The 20,341-nt window shown below is 35.4% G+C and overlaps 1 protein-coding gene across 1 annotated transcript; it reads right to left on the minus strand.

Annotated features, from left to right (window-relative positions):
* Positions 1–1,143: 1,143 nt before the first annotated feature.
* LOC118224706 (regulator of G-protein signaling 5-like) lies at positions 1,144–13,331 on the minus strand. Its single transcript, XM_035412341.1, has 5 exons — positions 13,216–13,331; positions 8,695–8,808; positions 7,400–7,461; positions 5,566–5,732; positions 1,144–4,829 (listed from the first exon to the last, which is right to left on the minus strand). Exons 1-5 carry the CDS (start codon positions 13,257–13,259, stop codon positions 4,668–4,670), a joined length of 549 nt encoding a protein of 182 aa, XP_035268232.1. The 5' UTR covers positions 13,260–13,331; the 3' UTR covers positions 1,144–4,667.
* Between the last annotated feature and the right edge of the window lie 7,010 nt (positions 13,332–20,341).

Raw genomic sequence — 20,341 nt, forward strand, 5'->3', positions numbered from 1 at the left:
AAGTGAAACAGAAAACAATGAATCAGGAAAAAATGGTCCTTCCTCACAGTGCTGTGTTTCTACACACAGATGCTGAGTTTGTTGGGGTAGAATGAACAGTTTCCAGTTAAGTTGGTAATCGTATGCTGAAAATTTGAGATGATAGATCACGGCCTGGGATGTTGCTTATGTAGCCACTGTATGCAAATTTGGTCACAAAAGCACACTGTTTCCCTGATTGGCTATCAAGATGGCATTGTGTAGATCTTTTTAAGTGTCGAGATGAAATCCAAGTCCCATATACTGCTTAAAGCAAAGCTAATAAGGAAATAGAACAATACATTTTTGCAAGGCACGTTGATATTGCTAGGAATAGATTAGTAGTAGCACATTTCAGCCTTGACGATTGTGATGATGAAATTCTTATTTTACTTGTTGGATTGTACTGTAAGTAATCAAATCTATACAAAAACTATAGGATTTTAACAAATGCAGTACTGAACCAAAGTCAGTATGATAACCATACAAGCACCTGTCATCCTGAGATAATAACTGGATGTAAACTTGCTTGAGTAAATACAGCAAAAACATGTAAAAAGTGGAATTATTTTATTTTATAGATTTCTGCTAGCACCCAATGAGTGTACAGTCCCAACTCTGCTGTCTGTTTGTAGGAGTGAGCCTAGTAATGAATGCTCAACCTGACAGTGTTTATGTTGGCCACATCTCCCATTCCATCTGTTTCTTTTAACCTTCCTCTCTCCACTCTGACATTTCCATTCTCTCAGGGTTTTCTAGCTCTTTGTTCTGTGAAAAAAACACCTTGTTCGTGTGGGAAAAGTGTGCCTGGGGGGAGAAGGTGGCTCCAGGAAGCAATGTGTCTGTAATTCATCCAAATTACATAACTGGTACATGAGAAAGAACATCGGGACAGAGACAATGACAAAGTAATGCTCAGATTTGTTTTGATGGATGAAAGACAGACTGGCAGAGGGGGAAGAAAGATGACCAGCCATAATCTTATGTTCGTGACAGCTCATAGATGAATGTGGCTTCGTGGTTGGTCACTTGAATAACAATATGTAATTCCAGTGGAAAATATACAATGGGGATAGTTTTGAATGGCAGATATTTACATGTCAAAATAAATACATCTTGAGAATCTTAATGTATCAATGTACCTTTATAGTATTGGCAACAGAAATACACGCACACACTGTTTGATGCTAAATATAAGATTTTTATCATATACCTGTACTAAGTCCTTATTTTTTTTATCACAGTATTGATACTGTAGTACAAAAATACTGAAAAATGAGCTAATCACCTATTATTTAAGTGTGATTATTATATGACCAATTTGACTGTATGACAATGACTGTATTTCTGATTATTATTTTTTTTTTTGTCTAAATGTTGCCACATTTTCTAGAATACAACTTTAACTGTAAAATTTAAAAAATATATTATTTAACCATATTTTGAAAATGTATCTGCGAAGTAATGAACATTACCGTAATTGTCGACTTTTCACCTGCAGTGTTTTGCGATGACTTGCATGACTGGGAAGCAATAAGGACTTATAGTACAAATGTAGGGATAATAACATGGATATATCAAGCGTTAATGATTATAGTACATCTAATTAGGAAAGCATGCAAAATACAATAAATAGAAGCATACTACTGCTTAACATACAGTTACACAGTCTGATAATAGTCCATTTTATATCAAAGTATACATGGACACTAGACCTGTTTTGGGATACAGCATTGATTTACTTGAAAATGTAATTGCAATATCATTACATTATCTCATCCTAATTACACTTAAGACAATAGTAATTATAGAATACCGTAATAATCACTATTATTACAATTATTGATGACAAAATTCTGTAACTGTGTTCTGGAGTACACATATAAAAGATTACTACATTTAAGTGCATTTAAGTCATCATGATACCAGCATGAGATTGTGAAACAGTAAATATAAAGACCATAGAAACTGTATTTTAAAATGCTGAATATGCATAGGTCATTAAATGATATACATTTTTGTGTAAAAAAATCCTCTCTTTTGTGGGCAATCTGATGATCAGGCAGTACATCTAAAATGAGCATGTCTACTGCAATCCTTGTAAGGGCATAAACTTTCTCCTCAAAAACAACTTTTCACTTATGCCCACTCCTACATGATATTCCATACTTGACCACATACTCTCCGATATTAAACAAACAGTAAGCAACTCTGCAGTTCAAATAAGTTACACGTGAACACTTGTATTTCATGTCACTTTTTATGAAGAATTATTGAGTATATAGTTTGCTGTTTACCATCTAACTACTTGTTTAGACTTTTAAAGAGGCAATTTCAAAGAAATGCCTAACCATTTCTGTCTCTCAAGACGACTGGAAATAGACAAAATAAAGAAAATAACAATAATTGAACTGGGCCCTGTTTCCCATGTTTCCCATTCATGATGGTTGTTTGTGTGAAATGTGCATTGTTGGAGTAAAGTGGGTTGCTAATAAGCGTGCCCTGCTGAGAAAGAAATTGATTGTCTATGTAAAGTGCATAATGTATTTAGATATTGTTCAGAGATAATTTAGATACATATACATATAATTTGGGACCCAAACATAGTTAAGAGTGTTTTGAAACTGTCTTCCATTTGAGTTAGTCTACAGAAACCAACATGAAGACCAGATAATTGTCTATGACAGAAAAAACTGCCAATATGACAATAGGAAGAAAGAAAATTACCATCAGAGAAATTGGTAACAGGTACAGTTGGGAATAGGCCAAGAATAGGTTCCCCAAAAAAGACAACTGCAGTGAATGACAGAAAAATACTTCCACATCCCAAAATTACTGAAAGAGAAATCAGGGGTGCAAATATCAAATTCCACAATCTGCAGAAGACTTCACCAACAAAATGACAGCATGGCGTAAGCTGCTTATCAGCAGCGAGAACAGACAGGCCTGATTGGAATTTGTAAAGAAATACAAAGATGAGCCAGATGAGTTCTGGTTTTAAAGTTTCATGGACAGATGAGACCAAAACAAACCTATTAAAGTGATGGAAAGTCTAAAGTGTGGAGAAAAACATGAACTGTCAATGATCATAAGCACAGCACTTCAACTGTAAAGCATGGTGGAGTATCATGGCTTGGGCATGTACTGTATAGCTGCTTCCAGAATGGGTTCACTGGTCTTTATTGATGATTTCACTGAAGATGGCAGCAGTAGGATTTGGGCATATACAAACGGATCTTGTCAACAAATGTAAAAAATAAGCCACCAGACATCAGCAGCAGCACATTATGAAACAGGACAATGACACAAAACTAATACCGGCATTCATCTAACAGAAAAGGTGTAAAATGTTAAACTGGCCAAGTCAATCTTCAGATCTGAATCCTACTGAGCAAGGAAAAAAAAAAAAACTAGAAATAAAGGTGACCTTCTGACCTATGGAATTATTTTTATTTTGATTTCAATTTTGAGGATCAGCGTGGTGCGCTGAGTAGTGTAGTTGGCTCAGACCAAAAAGGTACTGAGAAAATTCAAGGGATTCTGTTAAATAAATGTAACAGAATGTAATGAAATTTAATGTAACAAATCATATAAACATCTTAGTAGCTGTTGTAATAGGCCAATTGGTGTATAGCCAATAAATGACAGAAATAGGAAATGACAATGACTTCAATAACATCTAAACATTGTGGAGCAAGGAATGAAGAAAAAGGAAAACTTCAAAAAACACACCGGGAGCTGTCTACATTGAATTGAAAGACCAAAATGAAATATGTCTTAAATGTTACATTGTTCTCTCAGTTATGCTAATGACGCAATTAGCCACTCTAAGAATGGTGTGAGGCACACATTTCATTAGGACAGCTTTTCAGTGTAAAAATTAAATGAGTTTTGGAAAACACATTGAATATTAAAAATGACCAATTACCAATGTTGATACAATCTTAGCACAAAGATGGTTTTGGGAAGCAGAGCCCAGTTCTGACCTATGGAACGCTCATGGTCACTATGACCTGTTGAAACGGTCTGATTCTTACCTGTACCAACTTGCCCTATTTTAGAATGTCATAAAATACAAATGTGAAATGTGGATTTCCTGTTTATTAAGTCTCCAGGAAAAAAATACGAACATGCACACACATAAAAAGAGTGACATGCATGCACTTGCACATGCACTTATGTACTCACAACAATTTATAAACCAATTCTGTGATATATATATTTTTTTTTTCCTATTTTTTTTCCAATTATAATGTCACTTTTGAACTTTTTTTTTTTAACCTTTATTGCTTTTTTATGAAATAATATTTTTAAAAAATCACAGAATATGCTTATATTAACTATTTGTTAAAATTAACTGGTGGATGAAACAGGAATTTCTGGAGTAAATGTATGGAATGTAAGTTTTTCCATTACTTTCCTTAACTTTGTATAATTATTTTAACATTGGCAAGGACATGGGACTGTCAATCACTTATTACCGATTTAGATCTTTAGAAGGACATTCCATCTGATAAATAGTAGTGTTAAATTTGGCATATTTGATTCAGATAGAATGTCATACTTTTGTATTGTTCCACGAATGGGATTTATTTTTAATAAGGGCACCATGATCAGAACCCCCATAATACCTCATGCAGTCAGGCAATTCAGTTGATCAGTTCCTGATACTGCTCTGATCTCAAAAACCTGGCGAAGGAGTCCTTCTCCATCAAGGCATAGATACGTTTCTGAGCCAGGTCAAATGTGGCCGGGGACAGCTCCACCAGGTTCCTCAGTGTCACATCCTTTGTGAAGTGGTCAATATTCACCTTCCAGTGGGAAAGAAGCAAAGCCATGAGTCAAATGCCATTCAAGCATCAGTGCACTCTTTGGCATTTATCTTTTTTATGACTGTGCTGTTCGATAATCTGGCAATCCAAAATAAAATAAAATAAATACATTTTGAAAAATAGATGTGCTAAGCTGCTTTTTTTTAGCCTGTGCCATGTTTTTAACAAGACTGGAAATTTCACCAAGTACCACTTCAAATTCCAGTTCTGACTACTATCATAGATTAACAGTTCTGGGTAGGAGAAATTGGGCTAAATAATAGCTAAGTGAGTGGGCAAATCTAGCTCCATGGCTTTAAACTAACTCTACTGCAATAAGATCTGAGCCAGTTCCCTAATAGATATGAAATCTCAAACCACAGTCCTGCATGACCACAGTATCTGCTGGTTTTCTGTGTGTTTCTCTATTTAAGTGCTGAATTGAATTAAGTGACTGGCTCAAGAGTTTAAGCATTAGGTTTCAGTCCTCATCTGATTGAAGGGAAAATACAAAAAAAAAAAAAAACCTGTAGATTCATGGCTTCAAGACTTGAGTTTCAGATCCCTGCTGTAAATGGAAGGTAATGGTTGGTAACCTTCAGGTTAAAAGGACTGTGAGCCCAAAGCCAGTTGTTTAAGCCGTGGCAAAAAGCTGCAACATAGTAAGATGCAACCTATTTGTGTTTATGTAACACCTAAACACTTTTATTAATTGATCCACAACAATGATACAGACCTCTCTGGGACCTTCTGTTGTAAGGAATTCCTCATAGATCCTTTTAGCTTTGGCTGCCATTTTCACGAGGGACTTCGTCTTTTTGAAGTCCTCACAAGCCACCCAGAACTCAATGTTCTCCTCACTGAACTCAGACCTCAGGAAGCTTCTGAAAGCAGCCAGACCATCTGTGGAGCAGAACACATTGAAAATCTATTAATAGAATCTGTCATGTGACTCAGACACAGAGCAGCCAGACCGGACCCATTCATCATAAAAAATGCGCAGAGTAATGAAGTAATACAACGCTGGGGCCTCGGTGACCTGACTATTGGGACATGGGGTCAGGAGGAGCCAGCTGACCGCCCTCCATGGTATTTGTTATTTCTATCAGGAAGATATAGAGATGTTGATGTGGATGTTGTAATGGTACATTTTCAGAAGGCATCAAGATGGATACATAATGGAACTTGCTGCCCATTTTATTGTGTTCTGCAGTGAATAACTTAAATGTCAGTACATCGTGAAACAATAAAGCAAAATGGAATGAGAATCTGTGTTATAGAGAATATCAACGCAGCAATGGAGAGTCAAATGGCACATCACAAAACAATGTTCCAGCAACCCATTTGCTATACCAAGTTTGCTTTACAAAATGCTTTCCATCAACATATATCTTTATAGGCTCAGAAAAGCACAAGTAGACAATTTCATATAACAAATATTTAGGTTTATCCTTCCACAATTATAGAATCTTATATATTAAGGAGTCCCTATAAAAAGGGTCTCATTAACAGATAACGTACGCATACAGTATTATGTGCTTAATGACAGGTAGTCACTAACTACATTGAGTTTTAAAGAATACTCAGAATGCTGAAGAATTCTGAAAGCATTCATATGGAATTGATGTTTGGAATATTATGCTTGCATGCAAATCTTAAATCTAAAAAGAAAAAAAAAACATTATTTCATTGATGGTAGCTATTTGCCAGCATATGTAAATTCATAAGAAATTACAGATCAAACTTAGTTTAATTTACAGAGGCTTCATTTGCAAATCAAAATCGATGATGCTTATCCAAAGGTTTTTTCTGAAAAAAGCAGAGGGCAGAAACTGGCTTGTAAAAATGCTTGAAGTGAATTGTGATGTTTAAAGGCTAAATAGCTTGCCAGGAAGCGAGAACTTTACGTGCATAGAACTAACAGTTTACGCATACCATGAAGGACTCATTAGTCTCTGGGACTTTGTATCCATAAAGATTCTGACAATGATCTAAACAACACGCTTACTAGAATTGGTTGTTGATTTTAGGTCACTGCTATAGAGGTACAGTAGCCTCATGAAAAACAAAAAAGGAATTGGACTGTCAGGAAGCCATATCTTTAAGCTAGCATCTTTCAGGTCAGTTTTCAGTACACAACTTCAAGCTGATTCTGATTTATTCTACTTTTCCGGTTAACATGTGCACATCTTAACAATAAAAACAGACCCATAAGCAGTTACCTGATTTATTTTAAGTAATAGCTTTCTTTACATTCTTACAATACATTGTTATGGTTTTACTTGATGAGAACAATTCGTGTAGAACATGTTCACTTCATAAAGGCCAAATAGAAGCATGTATAAATGTAAGCTTTTGTATTTTATCACCAGTTATGGAAACTCTTATGCTCATTCATGTTGCACAAAAGATATGAATACATTTCTCTAATGGCTAAAAAATCAAGAGGACTGTGCAAGTTCTGTAATTATGACCACACAATTACCCAGATTATATTACTGCGTACATGGGTGAGATGCTGTTATGTTCATCACACTTTACACAATTTCATCAAGTACACTAATACTTACAGCTGTTAATGAGAACTCTGTCCAGGGACTCACGCCATTGCACGGCTTCATCAGGGGGTGGTCTACATGTAACACAAGACATAGTACTGAGGCTTTAACCTCAGTATAAATGGATATAGATGGTTGCTGCTGCTGCAGCTGCTGTAGAGTACCACATATATACAATAGATATATATATATCACAAATAGCGCCTACTGTAAGGGAGAGTTTGCTACAGGTTTATACACAAAACATTTACAAGTAAATTTAAATATGGACCTGGATATTCTTCAATGTTCTTCAGAAGTCATTACATTTTGCCAAGCTGTAATACTGTAAGGGAGCATTTCTACACGTTTATACGCAAAACATTTACAAGTAAATTTACATATGGACATGGTGGATATTCTTCAGTGTTCTTCAGAAGTCATTACATTTTGCCAAGCAGTAATATATACAGAACAGAACATCATAAAAAACATTTTTTACTGCATACAGTGAGGGTTCCGTATACTCATCAAAACCATGCAGATGTGATTAGTAAAATTTACTACTAAATTTTCTTAAGCAAAAGAGTCTACAGTCTACTTTTCTGAGATTATCTATTGATACTGTTACAAAATTGTTTATAAATAAAACACCATCTTTTAAGAACAGTTAATAATAGCTAATAGCTGGTGAGCACATAGATAGGCTATTATAAGCACATTCTGTATACAGAACTCATTTATTTGTTCATTTTGACTGTGATGAGGAATCAACATTGCACGCTTTCTTCCATCCTGGGGATGAGGATATATACCAAAAATGTTTTCACCGATTTCCATAGAAATAGCGGTTATAGGTTACATAAGCCATTTCATAGGAAGGCGGAGAGGACAGAGCAGTAAACAACAATTTTGGTTGTGGGATGCGATTTGCAACATAAATAACAGGCTTACATTTTTTCCATTACAAAATGATTTCCCGTTCCTCTTTTCCAGCACTTGTCTCTGAGCAGAACTGCTCCTCCAGTATAACTGGCCATACCATAGTGAAATAGATTTACTTTTCTGAAAGTTATTTCATTTTTGTCAGAAACACTTTTTTATAGATTTATTTATTATGAATGCACATCAATTTTATTTCAAGACATACATTAATCCTGCAGTAATTTCACAGCTGTATTGCGCAACCCCAGTGTACTGTACTGTATGTCATGGAGATGCTAACTGCAATAACAATGATTGCAAGTGTTGCTGTTTTTGGAGAACAGACACTCAGTGTGTGAGGTCTGTGGATTTGCAATTTTCACACAACATTTGTGGATACTCACTTATGAAGCTTCTCTGGCTTCTTCTCCAACTTCTCTGGGCATGGAATTATTAGATCAATGCCATTCTCTGGCTTCTGGAGCAGGATTCCCAATTTAGTCTTTATCTCCTTAGCCCTTAAACATAAAGAACAAAAACAATTCAGTATTACTATGCATTGATTTGTATGCCATTTTTGCTATTGGTATTCGGGGGGGGGGGGGGGGGGGGGGGGAGCTATGTATAAATACTTGTAATTTATACATGGTTAAACCAAAGTGCAGAGAAAAAGAATTTGTTTGCACTTTAACCTCAATGGGAGTACAATGCCAAATAAAAAAAAATAAAAAAACATGTGTACGTTCCAAACATTGGGGAGCTCACTGTATATCATTATTTCACCTGTGCACTCACATTCATTTCCCACACATTTTAGGCCTGAAAACTACGTACAATGTTTTACCCAAATAAATACATTTTTGAGGGTCTGTTTTGAGAGTTTGGGAATAGGTAAATTGAGAAATGTACATAATATTGCTCAGATCCTTGCAAGAGGATGTGAGCAATATTCACTCTGTATCTACTATGAAGTTTACAAACCATCCCTCATAGAGTATGCTCATAGACCTTCTTACACATGGGAGAGACAAATCATGAAAGGATTGCTCTTACTGTACTGTAAGTTTAATGAGAACCTTTTTAGTACCGTTCATCAACTGACGATTATGATGTTCATCTGACATAACCACGCAAGGCAGTTGACACCAAGAAGTGCTAAGGAATTGAAACAAATGCATTTGTCTAAATGAATACATTAATAAATAAATAGTAATTCGTTGCTATGTACTGGAAGAGGCTTAGTAAATTTTACTTTTGGCCATTTTACAGTTATACACTTATCTTTAAATTAAATTAAACCTGCTTTTATAGAAAACATACTATATAGCATATTTTGTCATAGTATATTAGCACTGGTTTTAAAAACCTTCTAATATCAGAACCCAAAGTAGAAATACTTTTGAACACTGGGAACCAAATGAGTAATTTAATACTTTTCAGCAACCTAATCGGGGACCAAATACACATAATAGCATAGCCTAGTGGAATACAGACTCATTCTGGAACCCACCTCATACAATCCCACAAGCCATTTTGGGTCCTGACCCATAGTTTAAGAAACACTACCATAGAAGGACAGTGCTGATAGTACAATATCTTACTTCAGTCTGTCAGTGTGGGACATGTTTGAGAATATCTTTTTCAGGAACAGACTTAGTCAACCAAGTATTCATAATTAGATTGCCATCAACTGAATGATGCAACTGAAACTAAATGGCCCAAAACATACAAATATGAAGTTCCCAGCAAAATCTACCTTTATTGATCTGCCTTTGACAAATGTTCCATGCAAATATGTTGTCACTGACCATGTTTTCAAAGCCATGTTTTCTCCGAAAAGGTAATTTTAAACATTTTTCAGAAGAAATTTTTTGTATTGGTTCAAAAACTACCTGTCAGAAAGATCACAGTGTATTCCATTTCATGGAATTTCATCTTGTGTTTAACCAGTGCAGAATGGGGTGCCACAGGGCTCAGTCCTGGAACCTCTATAATTTATGTTTCATGTTAACCATATTGGCAAAAATGTGTAAAATGCCAGTTTTCTTTTTCATGCCGATGGCACAGTCGTTTACTCTTGTGCAGAAATAGTAAAAAGGCTTTTGAAGACCTCCAGTCTGCTTTTAATACCATGTAGACTCAGCTGTATCTGAAGCTTATTTTACATGTTGGCAGACTCAAGTTTATGCTCTTTACTAGATCAAAGTAAGATCCACTGCCATGTATAGTTACCACACAGGACAAACCAATTGAAAGAGTGACAACTTATAAGTACCTAGTACTTTTTTAATAGATGATAGTCTCACTTTTAAGTTTTGTATAGATTCCCTCGTGAAAAGGCTGAGGCTAAAGTAGGGCATTTATTATAGAAACAAGTCCTGTTTTTCTTTTGAGGTGAGCCAGAGGCCAGTCTCAGTTACTTTCTTATCGGTAATAGATTATGGAGACATTTATATATCCACCTACAGTGTCATTGCATCTGCTGGATACTGTGTACTGTGGGGCAATCAGGTTTGTACAAACTACAAATCTTTGAGTTATCACTGTGCTCTTGGGGAATGGGCTGGCCCTCCTTGGCACTATGAAGGCTGAGTCACTGGTATATTTTAATTTATAAGGCCCTATTGAAATAGCTTCCATCTTACCTATGTATGTACTGTACATTGCCCAGCAGGCAAATGGAAATTACGGGCTTTTCTCACAAAACAGTGTCTTACAGTCTGTGCCAAAAGCTTGTGCAGAGGTCGGTAAAAAAATGTTGCAGTTCTCAGCTCAGTTCTCACCTTCAGCATGGAATGATCGCTAAAGAAAGCTTAACTTACAGAAGTTTGTATCACTAAATGTTTTTTTAAGCACAGGGTAAAGTTATGGAGAAAAGTGAAATTTGTAAATGCTTTGACTCTTCGATGCACCACATATTTAGACTGCTCTTGTGTAACCAGTGAAACTTTGAACATTGTTATTTGTCAGCTTTTCTGCTTTTATGTTAAATGTTGTCATTTTGTAGTGTCTGTAATATATTGCTGCTTTCTTATATATCCTTTATTTAACCAGGTAAAAGTCTCATCTCTTTTACAAGAGTGACCTGGCCAAGAAAGCAGCATAAACATTGTTACAACAATAACACAAGAATACAAACAGACAAATACAATACAAATAAGTGAACACAATATCCAGTTAAAATGCAATACAAGGTCAAGAACATAAACAGGTACAATTTTCTAAAACGATTTCAGTTAAGATTTAGGAGCAATCACAATGACCAAGAGTACTATTTTCACGATCCTTTAAAATTGACTTAAATTTCCCCATAGTAATTCATTTGGACAATTTCAGGTTCTTCTGTACCTTATTCCAGGAAAAGAGGGCAGCGTTTTTAAAAGCTTTTTTGCCTAATTCTGTCCGAACTCTGGGAACCAACATCTGCAGGATATCGTGAGAACGCAGGCCATATTGATTTCTTGGCCAGGTCTCTCTTGAAAAAGAGATTTCTAATCTCAGAGAGACTAAATGATTAAATAAAAGGTTAAATAAAATAAAAGGTTAAATAAAATAAAATAAAATAAAACAAAATTCCTTGGCCATCGTAGATAACACAGTCTCTCAATATATTTGAATCCCAGGTTAATTGGGAAACAGCCCTAATCTCATTATTTTCAGTTTTGACATACACCTCATAAAAATTTTAAATCACCAAATGAAGTCAGTTGGGAGATTTGTTAGTTTTCTGGCTTATTAAAAGAAGGAACTAAAGGGCATAGACTTTGCATTGAACCCTTCACAAACAACGGGCCTGGGAAAATTTGTAATTAAATGCATATTTAACGCACAATTTGAAAAGCTATACTATTTTGCAAATAAGTTATAACTGAGTAAATAAATTAATATAATTTGTATAATATGTAACATTTTTATACAGAGGAATATAACTGGAATATTCTTTTCCCATACTACCAAAATCAAATGTATTAAAATCAAATACAGCCAATTTGGTATTTACTCAGCCAATACTTTCATTTAAATGGAACTTTGTAGGATGGTTGTAATTTCTACATTAAAATAATTTAAAATATTAAATTACTTTTGATTGAATGGATTGACATTAATCTTTCTGTATCAATTTAATTTAGGCATGGAAAGGTACCAGATTTTAAATTTTAGTGTGACAGGCTGACACACGCACGCACGCACGCACCTCGCGCGCGTGCACACTCTCTCTCACAGACAGACAGACAGACACACACACACACACACACACATTCTCTCTCTTTCTCTCTCTCTCTCACACACACACACATTTCATGTTTTCATTTGGCAATGTAATAATGTGATACATGATGCAGTTGTTTTTGAATGTGTGGAATAAGATTTAGTCATTCATTCCAGCAGGATGTTTTGGTATTTGTGTAAACATTTTGCTATTTGAAAAACATTTGCTGAACTTAATTCACTGAGCATTCCTTTAAATATTGTATTCATTATCTTTGACCAGCCAAAGTATTGACTGCTTAAATCCAGTGTTTGAAACTCCAGGGGAAATATATTTATGAAATCTTAATCTGAATATGTTTTGTTTTTGATACTGATACTACATTTATCCAGTACAGTTCAGTCTGTATTGTTTACATATTTTCAAGAAAATAATTAATTTGCACAAATGTACAATTTACATTATATTTGGCCCCAAAGGATTCAGTCAAAATTCTTAAACTCTACTTTTCAAAGAGCAACACATTGGATGCATGTTTTAACAATCTGTCAAGCTGAAACAAATAACTTCTAATTATTATTAACAGCAGGACAAGAAAATACCAATTATTATATTAAAGTGTGATTGTTTGACACTTCGCTTTTCTGCAAGTGCAAACAAGTTCTATGTCCAGAATGAGTCCAGAGAGAAGCAGAGGAAATGATTGTTATCTCACCTCTCCAGACAGGTCTGAGGCAAGGCAGCTAATCCTTTACACATTTTCTGAGGTTTTCACTCTTGATTTGCAAAGAGTACACGGCCAAAAGTTGGGGTCTTGCCTGTCTGTTTGACTTTGTCTTGTAGCCCTTGGAGTTGGAGTTATATACACAAAGCTTCTTGGAACTGGGCCAACAAGCCAGCCAATCCAAATGGCACTCTGCAATTACAGGCAATGACGTACAAATATTTTAGGACATAAATGGTGTACAGGCCTTAGATTGTAGATATCTAAGTGGAATTGTCCCAAGAGTACATTCAATTCAAAGATAATCTGTATGTAGTAAGGTACACAATTTAACCATGATGTCATTCTGAATATATCTACAAGCATGCTCCTCTGGAAAAAAAATGCCTCCATCCTTAGTAAACATATGATACATTAAAATTGTCCTTTCTGATACAAAGTAAATTATATTGTACTTATATAGAACTCTCTGCAAAGTCTCTAATTTATTAAAGATTTAAGGTACACAAGAACAAAATGAATGTGCCTTTTGCCATCATTAAAAGGCAACAGTTTGCAAATTGCATTGATTCTTTACCTGTTATGGGTATGGGATTACTGTAATACAGGAGTTGTCAATAACCACTGACAAACATTTGATGTGTTATGTAACCACTGATCCAGCAAGTCACTTTACAATGTCATACCAACTGACAAACATGATATGCCAATTTATAATTTTTGACATACATGGTATATGTAGTCCTCATTAAGGTGCTACTGTACATAGTGCTTCTGAAGAAGCTGCATTGCTCTTTAGTTCCAATCAGAGAAAGTGTTACCATAATTCCACTATTGACAGAATATAATTTTATGATATTCTGATTTTGTGATTTAAACATATGCATTGCATGCTATGCATATTGCAAATATATTCATCAAGGGCTAACAGAAAAAAAACTTGAAGGCCGTACATGTAGATCACACTTGTCTTAAAATTATTGTCTACTGTAGTGGCTATTATGTACAAGAGGGTTATTCTCTTGAGTCTTGACATGTTTGTTTTGAAAACACCATGACTAATATCTACCATTTGAACTGTGTGTTCATTGGTACACTAGATTTTCATCCCATTCATTTTATTTATTGCATTTATTTCATTCACCCTCGACCACTGATGACTAAGTAGTGACCTTAAATTTGACATAGTTCCATTTCACTACTCCTATGATAATCTACTTGTTTATTGATTTCCCTAAATAAAATAGAACCACCTCTGTTTCGTTAAAGGAGAAAAAAATACATCTTAGTTAAATTGACATTTTCATTCTTTTATTGTAGTTGTAACACAAACAAATATAGAAAGAAAATATAGAAAGATTACATTTACTCAAATGCTTTGGCAAAAACTGTTTTTGGAATTGACGATGTAATACAATTCTCTTCAAGGTATTCACCAACATCGCATGGGCTTCACAGAAAAAGACTTTGCGATGAACTTCTGGAACTTAAAGGAAGGAAAATAAATGTAATTAGCAAAAACTGGCACAACTAGCATTGTCAGTACAATATTCCCTTACCATGCATAAGTTTGTCAAATTAAATTTTAGTTCTTTACAATTGATAAACTGTGTGCCATTTCATCACAAGACTGGTCTTCCACCTTGTTTATCCATTTTTTTTGCGTCAATCTGTAAAATGTGGGCTTTGCTATGGAGTTACCTGCATTGTTAAGAGGAAATGCTAGTCTAAGATTAATTGTTCTTTTTGTTTTATACCTCCCCTTATGTAAAAAAGCACATGTGAAATTTGCCTTTTCCCATGTGAAAATCACAATTTCATGTGTGAATTTAACATTATCACGTTAATTAAAATATTCAATTGTGAAACGAAAATGTCACATACAATTTTCTCATGTGAAAACAAAACATGTGACTTTAAATAGCATTGTTACCTTTTCCCACTCTCATTTTTTAAGTGGAATAATTTTATAGTTCACGTGTACTCCTCACATGTGGTTTCTAAACATGTGATTTTTTTGTAAGGGTCCAGACAGGACTGTCAGAAAGCGTGTGTGTGTGTGTGTGTGTGTGCTTAGTATAACATGAATCTCTCTGTCATTCAACTTTGATTTAATTTTTCATACAGGTCACAAATCTCCTAAAATACAGTGTCCCTATTTCTGCTGTGGCATTTTGATTTTCCATTAACTGCTGAGTCCAAAGGGTCAATAACATGGATCAACTTGTCTTTTAGATCATGACTACAGAACAGGATACAATGCTTGTATTTCATTGTGAAATAAATATCTTCTCCAAATGTAATTGTGAAAAGACAAGGCTACTTTACTGTGTAATGCTCATTTCAATGCAAACCAAATGCCAAAGTACCTGAAAAGTATATGCTTTTTGTTTTCTTGATGATGATATCACCCTCTGGATTGAGAAACTGCAATTACTGCCCCTCAAAATTATAGACATGGGAGCTCTTTGCGTAAGTCTCACAAGAAGGTTTATGTCACTTGGTGCTACAAGAGTTTATAGATCCTAGACAAGGTAGGACAAAAATAGATCTCTGTGTACTGCATGAACATTAGTTTGCTAATGCATTATTTTAAATGTCAAACTTCCTTGAGAACACTGGTTTTCTTCTTGTCCAATAACAAAGCTATTGAATTCACCAATGCTCATAAAAATTATATTCTGAGTTCATGAAAGCTTGCTCATGCTTAGTTTGCCACAATTAAGCGCAGAAGACCTTTATAAATACTGTCACTGCCACTGCTATTTATTGACATTTAAAGTTTATGGGATGGAAAAGGGACAGCAGAAAAAACACTGATAGAATACAAAGTGTGTATATCAAATGCTTCTGAGCAGAACAAAAGGCAGTGCCAGCGAAAGGAGAGGCTTATCTAGGAAAGTTCAGGCTTTGTTTCATGCCATTCCAATTTAAGCTCCACCCATCTGCAACAAAGCACGGAAAACGGGTGCGAAACATAAATAACTGAGGGAAGGAAACTGTCACGCAAAGATCTGGAATTTTTCCATTATGTACCTCTTATGTAATGAAGATGCCACCAAAAAGAGAGTACAGAAAATCATGAGAACTGGCAAAATAAAGATACACGTTTGTATCCAACACAAGACATATTTAAGGAAATGGAATAGTAATGAAGGAGCCTTTATAGAATTACAAAAATAAACTGTGCAACTGGTGGGTTCATAATTGGTTTTATAGGCTTATTCTCTCTCCTCAACTACAAGACAATAACAATTTTCTGACTGGTGCAATTACAATACTAGGGACTGGATGTGACAAGACAATTGTTACAGTAAAATGTATTATATCTGGCCTTGCTACCTCATTTTTGTGTCAATTTTCTGCATTTTGATGTCACATTATATCACTGTTGAAATGTCTATTGTAAGGTCCTCGGGCATAGAATAAGGTCTCACCGGGCAATGCATAACTGTGAATATAAAACTTCCAAATATGGCATTATTTCTTGCTATTTTTGTGTTTTTATATGCTGCTCATTATGCATAACACACAGAGTAATTACATATAACTGCCCTGTCCCCGGGAGCAAAATCAAATACGGCATGCTTGCAAGATGCCTTTGCCAAACAGGAAGGGTATTGCAATGGTAACACTATACTAACCTCAAGTTATCAATGATCTCCAGTCTAGTTCTAATCTGGGGTTTTGTTTTGTCTACAGTTTCATTAACCTCATAGACTAATCCACCACTGATTTAAAATAAATAAATAAATAAATAAATAAATGCTAACAATGTGAAGTGGATTGCCCGTGGTCAGGCATAAGGCAATTTAAAATTAAAGTCAAGGAAGCCATTATGAGGCTGAGAAATGAGAAAAACAAAACAGAGACATAGGCCAAACCTTAGGCTTTCCAAAATCAACAGTTTGGAACATCATTAAGAAGAAGGTTAGCACTGTTGAGCTCAGTTATTACAAAGGGCCTGATAGGCCGAGGAAGACCTCTACAGTTGATAATCAAAAAATTCTCACCGTAATGAAGAAAAACCCCCAAACACCTGTCCAACAGAGGCAGACGTGAATAGTCAGTGACCACTGTCCACAGAAGACTTCTGATAGGGAACTACAGAGCCTACACTGCAAGATGCAAACAAATAGTTAGCTACAAAAACAGGATGGTCAGCTTACAGATTTCTAAGAAGTTGCCAAAAGAGCCTGCAGAGTTCTGGAAACTCTGGTCTTGGGGACAGATGAGACCAAGATTCACTTGTGTCAGAGTGGTGACAAGTTTGGAGGGCAAAAGGAACTACTTGCAGAGCATAGCAGCTGATAGCAGCGGTAGGATTAATTCTGAAGTATCCAGAAGCATTTTATCTGCTCAAGTTCAACCAAATGGTTATAAATTAATTGGACGGCGCATCATCCAACAGCAAGACAATGATCCCAACCATACTGCTAAAGCAACAAAGCAGTTTTTCAAAGTCAAAAACGGGAAAATTCTTGACTGGCCAAGTCATTCACTGAATCTAATTGAACATGCGTTTCATGCTGAAGAGAAACTAGCCCCTGAAACAAGCAGGAGTTGAAGATGCAGCAGTACAGGCCTGGAAGAGCATCACCAGAGATATCTATGGGTTACACATTTTAAGTAGTCTTTGCAAAGGATATGCAAAAATTATAAAAAATGACTACTTTTAAATAGGCGAGCTAAGTATAAAAACTGTTGTAATTTCTACATGGTGAAACCAAATGGTACAAATACCAAATACGCTTAAAGAAAAGCTAAAAATGTTCACTTTAACCACATGTGAATTGTTTGATTACAAGTCTAAAATTGTGGAGTACAAAGCCAAATCAAGAAAATACAGTATATATTTGTCCCAAACATCATGAAGCTCACTGTACATACATGTAGCACTGTGTCATGACTAAAAAGCTCTTTTCAAGAAGTGGATTACTTTCACCAAGAAAGCTGTGATGTGATTAAACTTTGGGTTCAATGTATCATGGAGTACGAGCACTGGAAATTACTGGAAAGTAACATCATCCCTTTCCACCAGGGACAGACAGCAAGATATTTCCCACGCTTTGAGTGCAAGATGCAACGGATGTTTTCTTGTCTTGACTTGAGGAGACCAATGTGATTTAATCTTTCACCAGTCATCTGAATTTATGAAGGCCACAGTGAACCAAACCACGTAGCTTATTATGCTATGCTGCACATGGTATGCAGTGCTGCAACCTGTTCATTGGTGGAGGGTAACAGCAGTGCGTGTTAAGAAAGAAACAAAATTTCTATGATAACAAATGAATATTCAGTGCACCTCCTGGAATGCTTTGTCCATGTTCTTGGTTAATATGCATCAGGGGAATCTTCGATTTTCTCAGTCTGTTCTTGGAACATCCATCTGTAAACCATTCCAGGGTCTTATGTTCTTGAGCCAACTGAAGTATAACAACCAATACCAAAAGCTATTCAATATAGCTTAAATATATGAAATATTATGATGCAATTAATTTTTAAAAATAATTTCATTTCAAGAAACATTTAAATTTTAATTAAAACATCCATGGTTGGTGACTTATGAGAGGAGGATATGACAACATGTATTAATCTGATAAAGAAACTAAAATGAGACAAATAGCTAATTGCTTATTAAAATGTAGTTTGAATTGTTTTTCACAGTCCATTACTAAAAATGTCAAAAAATGCAAAATAATACAGGAAGCAGACTCAATAGACTGGTCCCATCTGATAGAATCTAGATGTCACAGAAAATGAATTTTTCAGTTGAAACCAAATGACAAGCATTCAAAATTTGTTGACTGTGTGAGTACAGTTCTAGAGCTCTCCAATATGGGATAATTGTCATGGTCATGCAAATTATGTCTGTCCTATGCCAAAATGTCACATTCTATCCATCTCACTGCAAACTACCTGCTGTCCGTGACCTATTGAGATTTCTCAGGGGGTGTAGCTATTTTATTTTATTTATTTCTCAAATGTCAAATGCTTTCCCTATATCTGGCATAAATCAAGTCCAGCATCAAATAACTTTTTGCTTTGGTGGTGCTTTGCTAACAAAATAGGAAATAGTTGCTAGAGAAAAAATAAAGGCCATACCTGTCCTGAGGGTACAAAATTGTCTTGCAGGAGTTTGCCGATGAGATGGGCTGTGAATGTGATGGGCTCTGAATGGCCATACTGCCACTCTGGGGCTCATTTCATGAAAGCAGTTTGAGACTTACAGATTGCAATATCTTGTCAAAATGTGTTTCATGAAAATGCATCGATTGCAAATTGCAAATAAAACTGTGATGACTACTAAATTCGCTAAATGGCATTGTGTGAGTGTATGTGTGTGTGTGTGTGTTACTATATATACAATGCATTGCATGTCCTGACTGTACAGGGCCTGTATACTAGTATACTGGCATAGACATATATAATATAGGGGCATGCTCTTGCTGAAATGATGGTAGGTCCTGCCCTCTGTTGCTTAGAAAATGTAACTGCAATTCTAATTCAGGCAGTATACTCTTATGAACCATGTTGAGAGCACTTACTTATCAATGCTCCTGTTAGTGAGCATTTAACTTTGCATATACTTGAAAATTAATAACTCAATGACATACAGTATTATAAAATAGATTTGCTCCATGTAATTTTGTTGTCCCATGAATGGAATAACTTTTGCTCACCAGCTGCTCACAGCAAAAAAATTATATAAAGTGAGCTCCCTTCTATTTTGGGACAAAGACATGTTTTTTCTTGATTTGTCTCTGTAACTAATAATTTTATATTTGTAATAAAACAATTCACGTGTAGCTAAAGAGCACATTCTCAGGGTATTTTATATACTTTGGTTTCACCATGCCTTGCGATAGATTAGCAGCCTGTCCAGGATGTATTCCTGCCTCTCACCCAATGTATGCTGAGATAGGCTCCAGCACCCCCTGCGACCCTGCCCAGGATAAGGAGGTATAGATAATGGATGGATGCACGGATGGAACTGTTTTAATTTCCTAATTTTACAATAGTATTTATTTTGTAATCTTGTATCTTTGTTAAAAGGGTGGTCGGTCAGCAGATTTTACAGTGAACTTTGGCGATGAGATTCAAACGTGTGCAACCG

Source organism: Anguilla anguilla, chromosome 4 (assembly GCF_013347855.1).
Source record: "Anguilla anguilla isolate fAngAng1 chromosome 4, fAngAng1.pri, whole genome shotgun sequence".
NCBI classification, from domain to species: domain Eukaryota; kingdom Metazoa; phylum Chordata; class Actinopteri; order Anguilliformes; family Anguillidae; genus Anguilla; species Anguilla anguilla.